At 42.6% G+C, this 21,305-nt stretch overlaps 1 protein-coding gene across 1 annotated transcript in view; it reads right to left on the bottom strand.

The window, feature by feature from the left end:
* LOC132393479 (cell adhesion molecule DSCAM-like) overlaps positions 1-21,305 on the bottom strand; it is a 702,534-nt gene that overhangs the window by 145,398 nt on the left and 535,831 nt on the right. The window contains exons 13-17 of the mRNA XM_059968761.1: positions 21,157-21,253; positions 18,631-18,759; positions 15,119-15,286; positions 11,064-11,134; positions 5,636-5,876 (exon numbers count right to left, since the gene is read on the bottom strand). Of these exons, the coding sequence (XP_059824744.1) occupies positions 5,636-5,876; positions 11,064-11,134; positions 15,119-15,286; positions 18,631-18,759; positions 21,157-21,253 (706 nt within the window). The remainder of the gene's footprint in view (positions 1-5,635; positions 5,877-11,063; positions 11,135-15,118; positions 15,287-18,630; positions 18,760-21,156; positions 21,254-21,305) is intronic.

The following is a 21,305-nucleotide window of genomic DNA, read 5'->3' as shown; positions in this document are numbered from 1 at the left end:
CACAGGTACAGGGGGAGTGTCATACAGGTACAGGGGGAGTGTCACACCGGTACAGGGAGAGTGTCACACCGGCACAGGGGGAGTGTCACACCGGTACAGGGGGAGTGTCACACCGGTACATGGAGAGTGTCACACCAGCACAGGGGGAGTGTCACACCGGTACAGGGAGAGTGTCATACAGGTACAGGAGGAGTGTCACACCGGTACAGGGAGAGTGTCATACAGGTACAGGGAGAGTGTCCACCGGCACAGGGAGAGTGTCATACAGGTACAGGGGGAGTGTCACACAGGCACAGGTACAGGGGGAGTGTCATACAGGTACAGGGGGAGTGTCATACAGGTACAGGGAGAGTGTCATACAGGTACAGTGGGAGTGTCACACCGGTACAGGGAGAGTGTCATACAGGTACAAGGGGAGTGTCACACCGGCAGAGGGAGAGTGTCACACCGGTACAGGTACAGGGGAAGTGTCACACAGGCACAGGGAGAGTGTCACACCGGTACAGGTACAGGGGGAGTGTCACACCGGCATAGGTACAGGGAGAGTGTCACACCGGCACAGGTACAGGGGCAGTGTCACACCGGTACAGGGGGAGTTTCACACCGGTACAGGGGGAGTGTCACACCGGTACAGGGGGAGTTTCACACCGGTACAGGGGGAGTGTCACACCGGTACAGGGAGAGTGTCACACAGGTACAGGGAGAGTGTCACACCGGCACAGGGTGAGTGTCACACGGGTACAGGGAGAGTGTCACACGGGTACAGGGGGAGTGTCACACCGGTACAGGGGGAGTGTCACACCGGTACAGGTACAGGGAGAGTGTCACACCGGTACAGGTACAGGGAGAGTGTCACACCGGTACAGGGGGAGTGTCACACCGGTACAGGGGGAGTGTCACACCGGTACAGGGAGAGTGTCACACCGGTACATGGGGAGTGTCACACTGGTACAGGGAGAGTGTCACATGACTGACTGAGTGGAGTGTAGGTGCTGCCTGAAGATGGAAATATATCTCTGGTACTGGTACAGTCACAGTCAGACAAAAGTAATGGTACCAAAATAATCCTTAATGAGATTGGTTTAATAATTAAAAGGAAAAGATCAAAGATTAATATTAAATTAGATTTAAAGAAAAGCAATCAAAAGATTTTTTTATTCTCCTTTTCCCTCTCAGCATAGAAGGAAGCATCTTAGTCTATTCTGCCACTTATTTCCCAGTAATTCATTTTCTCTTACATTCCTGTCAAATTCACACTAATCTTTCGAACATCCAACTATACCTGAGGCAATTTACAATGGCCAGTTAACCTACCAACTTGCATATATTTGGAAGCCCTTGCAGTTACAGGGAAAACGTGCATATTCCACATAGACAGCCGCCAAGGTCAGGATGAGGGTGTAGTTACTTAGGACAGTGTTTATTTCCCATCCATAAATGCTCCAGTACTGCGTAGATTGTTTGATCATTTTAGAGGGCACTTATTTGCCAACTATGATTCTGTGGAGTCACATTCAAGGCTGACCAAGACAGGATGATAAATGTGGATGTGACCTGTTAGGTTTATGGTTGTCATTATTGATAACGATGTTCCCGGTCAAGATGGTGCCTGAGTATAATTCTCCCACAGTCAACATCTTCTGGATAGACCACAAGAATATTTATTTCACTTCTTTTATGTCCTTAATGGCTTTTTTTTTGTCTTGAATGTGTTTCTGGACCTGTTGGAACTTGTGATTTACAGTTTGGATATCGTTAGGGTGATGCAGTGCTCTGCCGTTTCTGAGGGGATTCGGGGAAATAGCAAGTATGATCCTCATGGCAAGGAGGCTGGGGAGGGGGCAAGAGGCGAGGTTCAACTCCATTTTACCAATTAAAGCTTCAATTGTTTACCGATTAAAGTGTCAAGGGAAACATCAAGGCAAATGCAGAAGGTGAGCGCCCGCCGCCTGCCTTTTGATCACTGGTGGGATAGCTCTGCTTCCGGAGAGGGGAGCCTGTGCGGCCAGTTGCTGTGACTGGAGAAGTTGCTGCGTTTTTGATATGGATATGGTTTTGGACAATGGAATATGGACTTTTTTCAGTCTTATAGTTTCTATATTCTGTTTTTCACTCACTCTTTCTTGTTTTTTTGTGCAGGGGAGAGGGGATTTGGGGTCGACAATTGTGTTCCTGTTCTTTTTTTTCTTGGTTTCATGGCTATCTGGACAAGAAGAATTTCAGAGTTGTATACCTTGATAATAAATGGACCTTTGAACCTTTAAATTTGCATCCTGTACTGGGTAACAATGTGAGTAAATTACTGAATGGTTGTTCAGCAATGTGGGCCAGCAGATCCCACCATCATAGGCAGGTAAATTTTTCTCTATTATTATGTATTGCATTGTACTGCTGTCTCAAAGTCAACAAATCTCATGATATATGCCGATGATATTAAACTTGATTCTAATCAGAAAAGCTGATGGCAGTTTGGGGTCCATGAAGCTCCATGTGGATTCACTAACTTCCTTACCCAATCTAGCCACTTCGTTAGCTTAGGGACAATTAAGGACTGACAGCACATGCACATCCTTTCAATGAATAAATAATAAAAATCCTCATTTGCTGCGGTGTAATTCACGTTTGTACGTAATTTATAAAGTTACAGTACCCCTAAGGATGATTATTATAAATCTTCTGCCTGTTTTCCAATTAATTTCTGACACAATTTTCTCAGCACTGTTCCCTCTAAGCTGCGTGGGTGTACAGCCGTGCAGTGACTGAAATGCTCCCACACACACAGCCTCTGATGCCGCACAGCTGGAATCTTCCATTATATACTGTTTTATTAAAGTGCTACACAGCTTTCAGGCCGTGTAAGAATTTCCTGCTCAGAGCAATGGTCGGATCGCACGGCTGTTAAAAATATTAGAGTATTAGAAGGAACGTTGTTTCTCAGTGTTTAAGCAGAAGCAGTTTGCTACCTATCTCAGGGTTTGACCAGCAGAGGACACTCTAGGAAGGCGGAAACAGCTGAAATCGTTCTTTCTGGGGACCGAATGTGTAGTTTGGATTCTGTGACAGTGACAACAAACAAACACATTTTGCATCTAGAATTGCTCACTGAACCCCATGCCAGCGGGAAAATTACAACCACTCCCACTGCCTTATACTCTTCCCATTGCCTTTCTCTGGACCCTTCGCCTTTCTTACTCTGTTCGTTTAAAGTCCTTATATTCTGTCTTGGGGTGTTCAATGCACAATTTATTTTAGTAACTGATCTTTCCCAAGGATAGTATCCTTTGGACTGTTAACTCGCAAAACGTGGTTAGGAGTTAAAATTCCGAACTCTTCTCAGGGCTGAGGAGGCCTCACTCCCACCTTGCTTTTGTGAGTTCTAAGTTAGCTGAATATGAGGACCACAAATTCTTCCGCAGGGAGGGAAGCTGGTTGATGACGGTCCTCTGTTCTCAACACCATCCTGAATACTCCTTCTTCACTATGAGTGGTCATGGGTTTGGGATTCCCTGGAGTCAATGGAAATATTGCATTTTTCGAAGAACGTTTTGAGCACATCATTGAATTTGTTTCCCTGTCCGCCAGGCAGATCTTAGACCGGGGGTCGGCAACCCGCGGCTCCAGAGCCACATGTGGCTCTTTTACGTCTGTGCTGCGGCTCCCTGTTGCTTTGGGAAATAATTGGTTGTGGCGACCCTTTTCCTGGCACATCCGAACCGACTCACAAATTAGATAGCCTACGGAGGTTTGCGAGCACAGAGCTTTGGAGCCTCTGCGCCATGGGGGGCAGGTTGAGGGAGGCTTAAAAGTGAGGCTGAAGATTTCGAATAAAGTTTTTTCCTTCGACTGCAGTTACCGACTCCGTGTCGTAATTTTAGCGCTGCGTGTAGCACACCGCTACATGGTCAGTATTTAATTAAAATGTATTTTATGTTAGTTTGTTAGTTTTTGAAATGTAAATCTAAATTTGAAGATTATGGTGATCTTGTACAATCTAAATAAGACGTTGTGGCGACCCATTTCCTGACACATCCGAACCGGCTCACAATTAGCCAGCGTTCAGGCTAAGGGAGATAGCCTACGGGGGTTTGTGAGTACGTGTCTTTTGCAGCATCCGCGCCCATGGGGGGGCGGGTTGAGGGAGGCTTAAAAGCAAGGCTGTTTAGTTCGAATAAAGCTATCTTTGACTGCAGTTTACTGACTGCGTGTAGCACACTGCTACAACGTGTTTTTATCGCTGGCTGTCCAGAGGGAAGGTGCTGAAACGCTTTGTCGCGTGTCTGGAAGAAGTGAAAACTTTCCTGGGCAGCAAAGGGCTCACCTTTCCTGAGCTGGAACAGCCAGAGTGGCTGGAAAAGCTACACTTCATGGTAGACATGACAGCGCACCTGAACACGCTGAACACAGCTCTTCAACGGGGTAAGGACGTACAGCCCTGCACATGTTGGAGGATGTTTTGGCATTCGAGCGCAACTTGACGTTGCTTGCCAGAGATTTACAGAAAAGCACATTGTCTCACTTCCCCAATTTGAGAGAGTTCAAACAAGGTCACGACATGATAAATTCGGAGTATTTACATTCTGCAATCATCGCAATGCAAACATCGTTTGGGAAACGCTTCTGTGAGTTCAGAGAGGAAAAAAACACATTATCCTTCCCGGTCACTCCCCTAAGCATCGATCCATCCCTACTGAATACGACTGCATTGTCAGGTGTGAGTCAACCTGACCAAGTATGATAAATATTTTAATTGCCTATTATTTTACGTATATGAATATGTTTTCATTGTTCAGTGAAATAGTCCTTTTATTTTTCAGGTTGACAGCTGGCTGACGTTATTTTTGCTGCTGGCGGCAAATTTAAGTTTGGCGTTTTTCATAAATACAAGGAGGACTCAAATAGACGTTGAGTATTTTACTTAAAAGTAACCTTCAACCCAACGTCTTTTTTTCTGAGTTCAAAATGTTTTTGTTGCATGCAGAAATGTAATTTTGTTTTCTCTGCAGGAGTTCATCAATTTCATAAATGCAACACATTATAGTTTGTTTATACATAACATAAAGGCAAAACAAAACGTTGTATGCAGTGTTATTTCATTTTAAATGTCAAACGGGTTTTGCGGCTCCCAGTGTTTTCTTTTCTGTGGGAAACGGGTCCAAGTGGCTCTTTCAGTGGTAAAGGTTGCTGACCCCTGTCTTAGACTATACTGTCTACTTTAAGAATCTGTGGTCTGACGAAATCCTGGGTTTTACTAAACTACCTCTTGCCTTATGTGACACCCCTCCCTATCTCTTGAGCAATTAGCCCTTTACTTTCTTGATGCCTGGTTCAGAATTAAAATCAAGGTAGAATTTTTCACATGCCTCCCAGGGCGGGACCAACCCATTATCTGTGAATAGCTGCTGATTTAAGTTCCAGGCATCAGGACTCCTGATGAAGCATCTTGCCCAGAAACATTGACTGTTTATTCGCCTCCTTAGATACCAAAATTCCTCCAGCATTTTGTGTGCATTGCTCAAGATTTCCAGCATTTGCAGAATCAATGTTTTTAACTATAGTACACCCTCCCACAAGGCTCAGTGCCATCCTCCCTCCGATTCTGCTCTACCTCTACAAGTTGTTATTGTTGTTGGCCTACCGTCTTCCAGTGTAGTGGCTATAATCTCCTGCGAGGATGGTCCGGTGCCCGCTCGGTTGCACGCTTGCACCACCACTCCGTACTGTGTGAACTTCTTCAGATTGTCCAGGGTGTACAACTCACTGTCGCCGGTGGTCTCCATGCTGATGATGTTGAACTGGTAGTTCCCACCTGTGCTGTACTCCCGATAACCGATCTGATAGCCACGGATCAACCCGTTCTGCAGGTGCTTCTTTGGAGGCTGAGCAAGGTGGTGGGGAAAGGGAGAGAGAGCACACAGAATTATGATTCGAATCATACTTCACTGATGCAAAACCTTTCTTTTGACGATGCACAAGCATTTTGAATTGAATTGTCTTTATTTCTTTCACTCTTCACATAGATGAGGAGTAAAAATCTTTACTCCTCTGGTGCCATAGTGTGTCAGGCTCGTTTGCACAGTTGTGGCTTAATGCCAGAAACGTGGGTCAATCGGAGGCTGGAGCTGGAGGCTTGTATCATTCTCATTGTCTTAGTCCCCTGGAAGGCAGGAGAATGGGCTTGAGGGATAGAGGCCAGGAGAATAGGGTTGAGAGGGAGAAGGTAGAGAATGGAGTTGAGAGGAAGGTAGAGAATGGGGTTAAAAGGGAGAGGGTAGAGAATGGGGTTGAGAGGAAGGTAGAGAATGGGGTTGAGAGGGAGAAGGTAGAGAACAGGGTTTAAAGTGATAATAAATCAACCATGATCGAGCTGTGGAGTAGATTCGATGGGCTGAACAGCCTAATTCTGCCCTTACGTTTTGCAGTGTTATTTTGTGTGTAACATGTTACAGTGAAACACATTACTGGGTATAGAACAAGTACCATCCAATAGTCTGAAACATAGTCCGACACTGGCAAATTGCCAAGAGTGCTAGATTATCAGAATCCTACTCTCCACTCTGGTGGATGTCTCTTGAGTAGAAGGAATAGGATTGGGTTATTATGCTTACTGCTCAAAGTTGCAATTTACACATCAGTCTTGCATTTGAGTCTCATAGTGATAGAAAAGGCAATGCTGGCAAATCAGATTAGTATAGATGGATGCTGATGATAGGCTTGGGCCTAGTGGGCCTAAGGGCCAGTTTCTCTGCGTTGTTAACAAAATATTGATTCGCAGAGCTAATGTAGCCTCGTAGACATTAAACAATAAAATTCTTCCTCTGTCTGTATCCATGCAGTGAAGAAGAAAGTACTTCCATCTCTGGAGTCCCTCAGAACCTCATGCTGTAATATATATGACATATTTTCTAATGAAGTGCAGGAAAATTTGCACAAAGTGTCCCTTGAAGAATAAGGAGATAGGGGTCAGACAGCCTGTGTCGAAGTGACACGGGTTTACTGAGTAGATGCCATTAATACAGAGTAAACGTAGGCATAAGGAGGCGTTTCAGTGTAATATTGAAACTGGAGGAAACTGGGAGGAAACTGGAGCACCCGGAGGAAACCTACATGATCATGGGAGTCCCCAGACAGCAGCAGGAATTGAACCTGGGTTCAATAAACCACCGACTCAACCTGCAAGTCAGACTTAAGGAGTCTTGCAAGTGGCTTCCCAAGTCCCTTTGTACCTCTGGTTTCTAAATTTGCTCCCCACTAGGAAAATAGTCTACACCTTTATTCCTTCTACCAATGTTCATTGCCATACACTTCCCCATAACCCGGTGTAATTGGCCTGATCTGCAAGTGATCACTGTCTTCTCCCTGGCAATTTACTACTGAAGCAACAAAGGTGAAAGTGACCACCACGAGTATGCGGCAATAATGCCAAGGTCCCTTCAGATTTCTGGGGGTGGCATGGTAGTGTAATCGTTAGCACAACACTTTACACTTTGTGACTGTATGTGCTATCATAACTATATGTGCTGTGTCCCACAGTATGCACTGTGTTTGCACCTTGGCCCTGGAGGGATGCTGTTCTGTTTAGCTATATATATGTGTATGGTTGAATGACAATTAAACTTGAACTTGAGTGGACGTGGAGAGGATGTTTCCTATGGGGGGAATCTAGTTCCTGAGGGCACAGCCTCAGCAGATGAGGACTTTCACTTGATGAGGAGGAATTTCATTAGCCCTGACTTAACCCTTGGAATTTATTGCTACAGAGGCCAAGTCACTGGATATACTTAAAATAAAGGTTCTTGATTTGTAAGAGTGGTAAAGGTTATGCCAAGAAGGCAGGGGAATAGGGTTGAAAGGCCATGATGAACTGGTGGAGCAGACTTGATGGGCCATATGGCCTAATTCTGCTCCTGTCTTGTAGTCTTATAGTCTTCTTGAAACATATAAGATCCTTGGAGGAATGAATTGCTAAGTGTCGAGAAGTTTCCATAGGGAAGAAATCTTGTATGAGGCAATGCGGTTACAAGATTAGGGGCTGTCCTATAAATCCAAAATACATCAAAAGATCTTCTCACAGAGGGTAGTGAATCAATGGAGTTCTCTACCCTAGATGTTTGTGGAGATGACATCATTTTTGAAAGATCAGGGAATTGAGGTCTGTGAGGAACCGATGCAGAAGAGGAAATATTGCACATGATCATATTAAATGACGGTGCAGGCCCAAGAGGCTCTTCTTCTTACTTTTCTATCTTCTTATATCCTTGTATATTAAAAGTAATTCCCCATAAATCTATAAACGTGCAGAAAGCCACAGCATACGTTGGCTGCTCTATGTGTCAACTACGAATGTGCAGTAGTTACCTGTTCAGGCTGGTGCGGTGGCTCCTTGCAAAGCTCCAGCCTCTCCACCAGATAAGACAGGGCAGCAGGTGCATGGGAGCACCGCCAATTTACATGACAGCTACTGTATATATTTGACATGCAAATATATAGCTATACTTTATCATTGCTGGATCTAAATCCTGGGACTCGCTACCCAAAAGTATAAGTTCAAGAAGGCACCTCACCTCCACACTTTAGAGAAAGGCAATAAAGGAATTTTTAAAAAGAGGCAGAGAGCAGCATGGACACAATGCAGGGAGAGGCACATTGAAAGTTGCCACCTACCCTTTCCTAGACACTCTAAATGCACACATACACACACACACACACACGCAAGCACAAACATACACACACAAAACATATACAAATACAAAAACATACGTACACACACACATTCACACCCAAAACCTGTAACACACATATACACACCCACACATACAAACATACATAGACATTCACATACAAAACATATAACATATACATACACACACACACACACACAAACATGAATGTTGCACTCAAACTACACAACATGTACAAAGATCAACGTAATATCCACATTTATACACCCAGAGCTCACACACAGAAAGCCATCCACATCTAAACACAGACAACAACAGCCATTATTTGACACAGTTCACGGTTAATATAAAGACAAAATATTTAGGTCTTAGAAATTGGTTTGAACATATCATGTGTTGTACAAAGTGTTTAATAGAAAGAATGAAGCATCGTGGATGAAGAAAAAGAAATTAAGAGCGGGTCCTGAGAAATGACATCAATTTAAATCAAACCTTTTGGTGAGAGCTCAAAGATAGAATATATATGCCCAGATTACATCTGGTTATCAGTGAATTTCCAAACTGATTCTCACCGAACAACGTTAACCTTCCAGTCCTACACAGAGGTGGAAAATAAATCATGTTTCTGTCAGCAGCAAACATCTGGGAGCTTATACAGAAAGTAATAAGGTGGCTGCATGCCTCTTTTGAAATCTATTCCCAATTGCAAAGTTCAGTGTTTATTTCAAGGAAGCCCCCAGTGTCATTATCAAGAACTTGTAAGTGTGGTGAAAAAATACTTTATTTACAGTCCCATAGCTCTTTACATCCAATGAGGTACTTTTTACATGGCTGACCTACTGAGTAGTTCAGAATTCAGCAAATGCACTCTCTTGCTTTTTGATTAATTTAAAAGGATGATTGTTGTCAAAAATGTCTCATATAGTTTGCAAACATCAAACCCCAACAAATAGCAATATGTAATGACTGGAAAATCTGTTTCTAGAGATGTTTGCTGAAGTAAAAGTGATGTTTTGAATACCAAGGGGTGAGGTGAAAATAGGGCCTGTCTTACTATCCCTTTAAATGACAGTAACCTTAACAATGCTTCAGTGCCACAGTGCTAAGTTCAAAGTACATATACGTTACCATATACTTGTTTGAGCTTCATTTTCTTACAGGCATTTACAGGAGAACAAAGAAATACAATAGGATCAATGAAAAACTACACAAAGACCGACAAACAAGCAATGAAGACCTCCAGGGACCTGGTAGTGTTTCCGAGCACCACCAGGTTCAGGAACAACTATTACCCCTCAAACATCAGGCTCTTGAACCCGTGTAGATAACTTCACTCGCCCCGTCACTGAACTGTTCCCACAACCTATGAACTCACTTTGAAGGACTCTTCATCTCATGCTCTGATATTTTTTGCTTATTTATTTTATTTTTTGTTTTTCTATTGTACTTGCTCAGTTTGTTCTATTTGCGCATTGGTTGTCTACACCATTGGGAGTGGTCTTTCATTGATTCTATTGTGGTTGTTGGACTTACTGGGTATGCCTGCAAAGAAACAAAACTCATGGTGACAAATAACTACCTTCATAATACTTTATACTTTGAACAATGTCCAAAAAAGGCCGACTGTGCAACTACAAAGTAATAAACAAACAAAACAAAGAAAGAATACTGAGAACCTGAGATGCAGAGTCCTTGAAAGTGAGTCCATAGGTTGCTAAGTCAGTTCAGCTTTAGGGGAGGGGGTGAAATTATCCACACTGGTTCAGGAGCCTGATGGCGGTAGGGTAATAACTGTTCCTGAAGCGGGTGATGGGGATGTGGGGCTCATTTGCCTTCTTCACAATGGCAGCAGCAAGAAGAAAGAATGGTCTGGATGGTGGGGGTCCTGCTTTCCTGTGCTGTAGTGTCAATGCAGATTTATACTGTACTCAAGACTCTGGAGTGAGTACCTACTGCCCCAGAGGCAAGAAGGTCACCACCTGTGTTAGACTTATTATAGAATAAATGTCCTTGCACCTAACTTCAGAAACAAAATGCCTATTGAAGTGAAACAGCACTTGGTGTGACATATGAAGGTGAGAAAGCAGTGACACTAAACCCCACCCATTCAAACGAAACTGCGAATCAAATCATTCATTGGGTATAAGATTCCCCTGTAATAAAAAGGATCCATGTTCCCTGTCTCCTGAGGACATGGTCCACAGGTGCATTGAAGGACTGTCATCTGCATGTTCTTCCTCGTGTCATGTATGCTCTGACACTTTGGAAATAATTGTTACTATGCACAGTGAACAGAGGAGCTCTGATCCCAGGCAGATTAAAACATGAGTCAGTTGCTCTCTGACATTCCTATTCTCATGAATGAGTCAGAAACAATTCAGTTACCTTCCACGTCACTTTGATAGCCTGGGACGACAGAGATTCGAGGACAACATCGACAGGTGGGCCATCTGGGGCTATAGCAAGGGGGTGAAACAGAAAAAACTTCAGCCATACTGTTGAAAGTGAGATGCTGGGCACCTTTGAGCAATCAGATCATGACCCAGGGTGAAATGAACCCACACACTATACACTGAAACCTTCCAGTGAAATGAAAAATACAGACCCTCAGGATTTAAATTGATTTCAACTATTTATGTGTTACCATTACACGCAAATACGCTTCATTTTAGCAATTTTCTTTGCATAGTCTTCAATGTCGGCATTAAAATTGCCATATGCATCTTAGCTGTTTACAGAAGTAGCAAAGAACACAGGAAAATGTGGCTGAACCTCACTTTTACCCAGATTTTTGATCCAGTTCCCTGATGAACAAATTCATCAACTGAGCATTACGCACAAAGAATGAACAATGATGATGTTCCTTCTGTGATGAATTCAGGATCAGATTGATAAACGAGCAGTACTGACTGTTTGTATTTAATGTGTTATTACAAAAATTAGACGGACTTTTCTTTAAGATGAAAAATTAGAAGAAATACAAGGTTGGAACACTGGTACTAATCACCAAGGCTTCATTTTAATACAGGAGACTCTGGGTCAAATTCATTAGATTATTCATTTCCAATGGTAGCATAATAGCTACAACACTTATCGCCAGAGAAAGTAAAGGTGCAAGTTCAAATCCCACCTTCATAGCTGGTGCAACCGGACAGAAGATGTAGAATTAAAAAGCCAGTGGAAAAGAAAATGCTAGATTGTAATTAGCAAGTGAAATTCTATCTGGTTCAATTGGAAGTGAAATCTGTTGTCCACACTCATTCCAGTTCTGCATATCTCCAGATCTACAGCAAGTCTGTTGAACATCAACCGTTTTCCCAACTGACCTGGAGAGGTCAGTTAGGAATGGGCAGCAAATATTACTTGTAAGTATTTTCCGCTTTCAAAAAAATCATGGAAATATGATTAATGAGGAATGAGGGGATCTTATTGAACCCTATTAAATACTGAAAGGCCTAAATAGAGCGGACATGGAGAGCATGCTTCTTATCGTGAGGGAGTCTCGAAACAGGGGGCACAGTCTCAGAATACAAGGATGTCTCTTTAGAACAGAGGAAGAAGAGTATTTTTTGCCAGTGTTGGGGATTTGAGGAATTTATTGCCACTGATTGCTATGGAGTCCAATATATTAGTTATATTTTAAATGAAGGTTTATGGGTTCTTGGTTAGTAAGGGCATCAATGGTAATGGGGAGAATGGGGTTGAGAGGGATAATAAATCAGCCATGATGGAATGGTGGAGCAGACTTGATGGGTTGAATTCTGCTCCTGTGTCTGAGGGTCTTATGGTCTACAACAACCCTCTGGATTTCAATCAATTTCAACAATTTTGCATAATCATCTTGTCCATATTGTATTAGAACCAAACAGTTCTAATGAAAAATTATCAGCTTTCATTTTCACTCCCAGCCATTCCTGGCATCTCCAAGCCTGAATGCTTGAAACTGCAGTGAGTAAAATGGTTCTGAATTGTCTTCCTGATTATTTATCATCAACCACCAGTGTCAAAAATCACTGTTTTTTAAACACAAGCACATACAACTAATGTTATTTAAAAACTGTTTGCTCAAAGCATGGTCCAGTGTCTAATGGCCACACCACTGTTCGGCAACAGTCTCCTGTCCCAAATAAGAAGCATAGTGTCCCAGATAAATGAAGGGATTCCAGCTATTTTCTCGATTAAATTTTGTTGTTTGAGTTGTCCCAAAAATGTGGCTTTCCCAATTAACTGATGGTCCAATTAACTAGAATCCACTGTACGTAGCAAATTGCAGTGTGCTAAGGAATGCTGGAGAGCAGAGAGTCCTTGGAATTCAAGTCTATAGGTTCTCTGGAAATGGTAGACAGTGTGGTGAATAACGCAAATGATATGCTTGACTTCATAGGTCAGGTCAAAGAATATAAAACTTGTACACTCTGTCACAAATTTGCAGAAAGACTGGCAATACTGCACATGGAGTATTGTGTGCCAGTCTTGTCACTCACCACACAATGGAAAGGATACGATACTGGTGAGAGAGTAGAGGAAATTCACCAGGATGCTGCCTGCGTGGGAAGATTTTATTAGGAGCGGAGATGGGATAAGGTGGATTTGCTTTCCCTGGAGTGAAGGAGGGAGAGAAGTGACCTGATAGAAGTATGTAAAGCTGTAAGAAGGACAGATAGTGATAAACCTTTCCCCAAAAAACAAGAGGGTAGAGGGTTATGAGAGGAAGAAGGTTTTAAAGTAATTTGGAGGGATGGTTTTTACATAGAGAATAGTAGATATCTGGAATATCTGCATATCTGGATCTCTGGCACTGTGAGGCAGTAATTCTACTAACTGCACCACTGTGCTGGCCAAGGCTAGCCCATGGGAGGTATTAACACAGAACAATTATCTGAAGTTACCAGAGGATTGTGAAGTGAATGCGGGTAATTTAATAGTGTGGGCTATATGAAAAAGCTGAATGCAACACTAAGGGTCACGGTGTGCCTTGTAGGAGAATGAAGTACTGCTCCACAAGTTTACACTGAGCCCACTGAGGCCCATTTCTCAAAACAAGTCCACTGTGTGGCAATGAGTCTTCTTCTATCTCCCCCCATCCTTCTCCCATCTCCCATTTGCTCCATCTTCAGCAGAAAGAATTAAAGTTTAAAAAAACCATTGCTGTCCTGTTGAGTTAAACTGCCTCAAGGTCAGACCAAATTTTATGCTCAAGAAAATCTAATCTGGTGGCTGAAACAGAATGAAGTATTTCTATCCGCTACGATGTGGGAGAGATTCAGTAACCATTTCCTCCATCCTGAGCTGCTCTGCAATTAATCAGTGAAGAGGCCTGAAGGTTTGCACCTGGCAACAGTCCCAGATTGCTCAGTGTGACTGGATTCCTCTTCAATCACCCTGATAAGGTTCAATCAGACGGATACATTGGGTTTTGATTGATCAGAAAGTGAAACTTTCATTGAAAGTACCAAACAGACAGGCACATGCATGTCAGAGTCCCAACATGGAGCTGCAGAAAGCAACAGTGACCTGGGCGTCATTAAGAACGTAACTGATGTGGATAATTAGTTTTTTCTCTCACAAAATAACAATGGTTTCAATCTCGATCAAGAAGTTTGGAGGTGGAGGGTAAACATCTGCTGGATTCCTGAGGATAACTTTGGAAAAGCTCTATGGTGCATTTAATGATATTCCCAGTTCCATAAAATGAAGGCACAACGTGGGCTTAACTGATCTCCTGTACCAGTGCTGATCCACTGCATTGCAGAAAACCCTATCAATGTTCTTCCCGGTTGGCTTGGGTTTGTACTTTGTCCACTACTAAATGTGGGCTTTCTGGAGGCCACCCATTTTAACGCTACCTCCCATTCTTATACTGATATGTTGGTCTATGGCTTCTTCTGCTGCCATAATGAGGCCACTCTCAGGTTGGAGGAACAGCACCTTATATTCTGTCTTGGTAGCCTCTAACTTGATGGCATGAGCTCCAACTTTTAATAATTTCTCCTCCCTCACCCTTCTCTTTTTCTATTCACCTCTTACCCCTTTTTTTTCTTGTTACCTGCCCATCACCTCCATTTGGTGTCCCTCATCCCTCCCTTTATCCCATGGTCCACTGCCTTCTCCTGTCATTTCTTCAGCCCCTTACTGCTTCCAAGCTTCTCACTTCATTGCCCACCTCCACCCATCTACATTCCCCCCTCACCTACACCTTGCCAGCTTGCTCCCTTTCCCCTCCCCACACTTTATTACTCTGGCTTCTTCCCACTTCCTTTCTAGTACTGTTGAAGGGTCTCAGCTCAAATCATTGACTGGTTATTCCTCTTCATTGACGCTGCCTGACCTGCTGAGTTCCTCCGGCATTTTGTGTGCGTGTTGCTATAAGTTTACACCTTGCTGTTGGTGGTAAAACAAAAAGCAGAGAACTGTTCAACCCTTGACCCCTGCCTACTTACCTGCTTCATCTGTGGTGATTGTAAGCTCATTGCTGGCCTCGCTCTTTCCAATGCGATTTTTGGCATACATGCGGATGTTGTAGGTGGAAGATGGGTGCAGATCAATGATGGTGGCTTGGTTTAACTGAGGTGAGACATCTCTTGTCCTTTGCACAGCATCCCAGGAGTCTGCAGGGCACAGAATGCACAGTCCCTCACAAGGCATTGGCTCCATTGGGCATAGTTACATTGAGGCACATTAATTGGGGACCCATGCACAGATAGTCACAGAAATGGGCCCTTTTGTCCAAATTGTCCATAGCAACTAAGACGCCCACCTTAGTGAGTCCCATTTGCTCATATTTGCTCCAAGTTCTTCTAAAATCTTCCTTTCCATGCACTTATCCAAATGTCTTTCACGTGTTGTTATTGAACCTGCCTCAACTCCTTTCCCTGGTAGCCTGTTCCATATGCAGAGCAACCTCTGCATGAAGAAGTTGTCTCTCAGATCTTTTTAAAATTTTTCCTCTTTCTTCTTAAAACTATGCCCTCTAGCTTTTGGTTCCATTTCACAGGGAGAAAAAGACTGTGTGGATTCACAAACAAGAGAGAAATCTGCAAGTGCTGGAAATCTGAACAACACACACAAAGTGCTGCAGGAACTCAGCAGGCCAGGTTGCATCTATGGAAAAGAGTACAGTTGATGTTTTGGGCTGAGACCCTTCAGCAGACTGTACTCCTTTCTGTAGATGCTGCCTGGCCTGCTGAGTTCCTCCAGCATTTTGTGTCTGTGTTGCATGCATCGACTCTATCTTTACCCCCATGAAAAGACTTTGTACATTTACCCCATCTATACCTCTCACAATTTCATACACCTCTGTAAAGTCACCTCTCAGTCTCCCAAATTCCAAAAATAAAGTCCAACTTATTCCTCAAATCCTGGTAACATTCTCATAACATTTCTTTGAACTCTTTCTAGTCAAGATGTGTAATTGGTCTGAAAAATTGAATGCACTTCTAATAATTTTTATACTCAGTGTCATCATTAAATTCCTGATTTTTACCATCAAGGGAAAGAGGTGAGTTTAGATTGTTGGTGCAAATGCATTCTAAACACCTGTCTAATTTCAAAGTCAAGTCTGTATGTGTTTACTTTTCATTGTTTGCTTGATTGTTTTTCACATATTGGATGTTCTGGGTTTTTTTTCTTGTGTGTTCTTTTTCAATGATTCTATTGTCTGTCTTTGTTTTGTATCAGTCTGCAAGAGAATGAAGCTCATGGTTGTATGTGGTATACAGTGCATACTTTGATAATGAATTTGCTTTGAGCTTGGCCAAAGCAAGTCTGTTGCAATCCAGCAGTTTAGCTGAAAATCAGGCTGAAAGCTTAGAGAATTAAAGAAGAGGGAGAAGGAGAGACCCCTCATCATACTGCAATCAGTATCACCCCATCAACCTCTGGATTTTCACCAATAGGGTATGTGTCACAAGTGATTCTGCAGATGATGGAAATTTTAACCATCACACAAGCAGCATCTAAGGAGGGAAATAAACAGTCAGTGCTTCAGGCTGAGACCTTGAATCCTCATGAAGGGTCTTGGCCCAAAATGTTGACTGTTTAGTTGCCTTGTTAGATACTGTCTGACCTGCAGAGTTCGTCCAGCATTTCAGGTCTGTAGCAATAGGGTATGTGTGCCAGGCAGAGTTGCTGTCACATATGTCCCTTTGTCAGAGTGTTGTTAGCCTTGCCATTATTATTAGAAGCAAATACATTCAAGGAAATGAAATAAAAATGTTAAGAAGTCACTGGCTGCTGAGTGCACCAATTAACCAGCATGTAGCACACTTGCAGAAGCCACAGTAAGGATGTAATTTTCTAATGACTGTGTGATACCTGAATTGCTAAACATTGCCTCTGAAGCAAGCTAACACACGACTTCTGTTACATTAGCCCTTGGGTTTTATAATATTCATAAGGTTAATGTAACTGACACTGAGTATTTACAGCCTCAGGGCACTGACAGCCTAAAACAAAACCCCCACTGAATAATCACTGATGACACCATGTACTTTCCATGTGAAAATTAAACAAATACAAGCAATGAAGTGACAGATTTAAAATAATGAAAGTATGACTTCAGATTTGTCTTCCTGAAATAACATGAAAGATATCAGTCTTGATGTAGCACAGGCAACTGGGAAGGTCTTCAGTTTGCATTAGCAAGGAGGTGGCGTAAAGCCTATTCGTACCTGACTGGAAGGCAAACTGGGAATAGAGTCAGTCTCTGCCTCGTCTCTGTTTAAGAATGCTGACTGTGCTGGGATGGTCTCCTAGAGGTTATCATATGACGTCTAATGAAGACTCCCACTACTGAGAGCTTCTGGCAGGTCAATCCTGGGACCACAACTTCTCCTGTGCCAACTGGGCAGTCAATGAGCTTTTGGCAGGTGAGCTTAAGTGCTGAAATGGATTGGATTTTGCATTGATGACTGAGCTTGTTGATGCAACAATTGCAAGTTCAATCTTCTTCAACATTTTCTGGTTCAGGATGAAAAGAGCACAATTTGTTCAGTATCATTCCTGGATGTAACAAATTGCTGCAGATGTTTTATTCAAAAGTGAACACCTTATTTTTTTTCCTCTATCCTTTCGATCTTTATCTAACCCCAACCCCTAATTGCTGCAGTGGATTTGATTCCAATACATCTCTTTTCCTTCAGCTTTTTCAATTCTTTAATCCTATTGGTCTCAGACCCACTGCCAGTCCTGTCTTATACCAAAGTCCACATGTCTTACTGCATTTACATTTCCAACACGCTAGAAGTGATGCTTTGACCAGAAGAATCCAATAAAGTCTGACCAATGAAAGACTACATGATAAGCTACACCGGCACAAGCTAGCACATTACCACAGCAGCTGCACCAGCTGATGAACCAGATAACTGTCTCTTTCCTTCACTGACAATTGGACAGGTACATGGACAGGGAAGGTTTAGAGTAGGGTCTTCACAATCTTTTTATGCCATTAACCGAGGAGTCTGTGTCCAAGGATGGAAACTGCTAGCTGAGAGGGATATGGGCCAAATGGAGCTGGCTTAGATGAGCATCCTAGCCAGAATGGATCAGTTGGACCAAAGGGCCTCTTTCTATGCTGTATCACTTTATGTCTCTATGATTCTTTCATCATTGAAAATATTTCTCCTCGGGAAATCACAAAGCTGTAGAATTGGCTGCAGGAGTGCTCCTAAAACAAAAACTGGATCTGCTCTTCCCTGAATCACCCTCATTAATCTCTCTTCCACCCTTTCCCTCCCAACCACTGTACCATCTACCTGAGGTCCTGAGTGAAAGTTTTCTGGTTCCTCCTGATATGCTGTCAGATTTGAATAGGAGAATGAAAGGGACATTTGCAGAAAAGTCATGAGCACTACAATCTCATTTTCAGACAGATTTGCTGTCTGCCTCTGATCTGCACTGTTAGTCACGACTCCCCCTGGAAGTTCACATTAACTCTTTGGTCCCTGGAACTCACCTGATTTGTTTTTGCATTCGATGTCGAAGCCGGTGATGGGACTGTTCCCGTCAAAACCCATGCTCCACCTCAAGGCAATACTCCGAGCTCTAACTTCACGTATCTCAATTTCCGGAGGGTCTGGAGGTTCTGCAACACATCAAGATGAAATATTTCAAGGAAAAAATTGTTCCCTGATGTCAGGTGATTTCTGATTTGTCATACTGCATTCAGGACATTGACCACGATTGAAGCTCAGTGGTTCAATAAGTTATGAGGGATGAATTTTAATCTTTACCTGAGAGTTTACATCTCTTCCTTCACCAGCCTTGCATGGCCAGCTTCTCAGATTGAATCAGCCTGTTTGTGACTATAATGCTCTTTCCAACTCTACACCATTACAAAATGCACCCACTTCCACATCCATACCATTCCTCATGTATAACATTGCCCTGGTCATTAGGACAGTTGTAACATGGATGGAGGGTATTTTGGGTCAATTGAAATGAGAATTCCCTCACCAAATTCCATCTTCTGACATTAGTCTTTAGCTAGGTTAAAATCTAGATAGATCAGGGTTTTCTCCCGACCTCCACATCCAGCAAATGGATTTTAGACACCCCTACCCTCTCAATGAAATTCCTTTTCTTTATCTTTCCTTTATCTACTACCAATAATAACTATAAATCAATTTCCCTTTATGTTTAACTCTTCTGCTAAGAGAAATAAATTCTTGTTGCTTATTTTATCTGGGATCCCCATAATTGAATGTCCCTGAGGGTGTCACAGTAGTGAAGCAGTTAGCACAATGCTATTAAAGCTCAGGGCATTGGAATTTGAAGTTCAATTTCTGCGTCTACTAGAAGGAGTTTGTACATTCTCCCTGTGACCACATGGGTTTCCTCCCTGTGCTTCATTTTCTCCCACCAACTAAAGACATAACAGTTAGTAGATTATTATTAATTATCCTGTGATTAGGCTAGGGTTAAATAGGTGGGTTTCTGGGCAGAAGTGCCTGTTCTGCACTGTATCTCTAAATAAATCAAGTCTCCCCCTAGACTTTGCTATTCCAAAGGAAGACCTTTAATCCCATTGTTAAAAGACAAACAAATTCCCTAGTATAGGATTGACTCTTGAATTTAATCTAGATCGTTATGACCCAGTACCTTATTGTCTACCTGCACTGCACTTTCCCTGTAATTGTTACATTTTATTCTGCATTGTGTTCTTGTTCTACCTCAGGGCATTGATTTGTGTGAATGGCATGCAAAGCAAGTTTTTCACTGCATCTCAGTACATGTGACAACAATAAACCAATTTAACAGCTTACGTCTCCCATCTATCCAGTGATCCCTCATAGCTCAAAAGTTTCCAGTCCCACCAACTCTCTCATAAACTACCAGTGCCATCACATTTTCCTATGATGTGGTGACCAGGATATCTCAGAATATTCAAGCTCTGGGCTAACACTCTTTATTGTGCATTCAGTGGACACTTTATTAGCAGCCTCCTGTACTTAATGAAGTGGCTATTGAGTGCACCATTGTTAATATTCTGCTGCTGTAGCCCATCCATTTCAAGAGAGACACTCCTCTGCATGCCACTGTTGTAACATGTGGTTATTTGAGCTACTATCGCTTTCCTGTCAGCTTGAACCAATCTGGCCAATCTCTTCTGCCCTCTCTCATTAACAGTGTATTTTTGCCCACAGAATGCCGCTGACTGCATGTTTTTTGTTTGTTTTCGGACCATTCTCTGTAAACTCTATACATGAAAATCCCAGAAAATCAGCGATTTGTGAAATACTCAAACCATCCCATCTGGCACCAACAATTACTCCATGGTCAAGGTCACATAGATCACATCTATTCCCTATTCAGATGTTGCCACAGGATTCTTTGAATAGATAATTACATTAACAAGGAGGTGTACAGGTGTACCTAATAAAGTGGCCATTGAGTTTATGCCTCAGCTAATTAAGAAATGGATCTCACTTGCTTCTTCCAATCATCTCATCACCTGTCCTTCAGCCTTTAGGGATCTGTGGATATTCACTGCAAGGTATCTTTGTAACTCCACATCTCTTAGTATCCTCTTGCTTCTAGTGCTTCTCTTGTCTTACAGCACCTCAGTAAATGTGTTGCCTCTCATTTCTCTGGATTAGGTTCCAATTGCCACTTTTCAATTGACCACATCTGCTACACTTCTTGTCTTCACTCTCAGTTTCACGGCCAAATCTTGATTCACCTGTAGACATATTATTAAATCCCTAGATTTAAGTCCATGTCATTACTAAAAGCAAAGAATTGAGCACCATGCATCTCCATTGGGAAAAGCTATGCAGTTGCATTAACATCCAGCAACCAAATCCCCTAGCTTCTTGCCATTGAACCAATTTCAGATCCAGTTAGTCAATCTCTTTTAGGCTCCCCTGGACAGTGGTATATCTTATAATGCATGGTCTGCATTGATCTTCAAAGTCAACACAACATGAGGAGTGTGGGTGAGGCAGGAGATAAAAGAACTCCACAAAGCATGATAGTGCACCTTGTACAGTGAGCTGTATCAGCCCTCGATCTTCTCCATACGAATTGATGGCGTGACAGGAAAAGAATCCTGAATCTCCTCTCACCGTTGGGGTAATCTGAAGAGAAAAAAGATGAACCAATAGTTAAGATTAAACACACAACCACCAT

The sequence above is a fragment of the Hypanus sabinus genome, chromosome 4 (assembly GCF_030144855.1).
Source record: "Hypanus sabinus isolate sHypSab1 chromosome 4, sHypSab1.hap1, whole genome shotgun sequence".
NCBI classification, from domain to species: Eukaryota; Metazoa; Chordata; class Chondrichthyes; order Myliobatiformes; family Dasyatidae; genus Hypanus; species Hypanus sabinus.
Note: the sequence above shows the minus strand (reverse complement) of the source record. Positions and strands in the feature narration are given on the sequence as shown.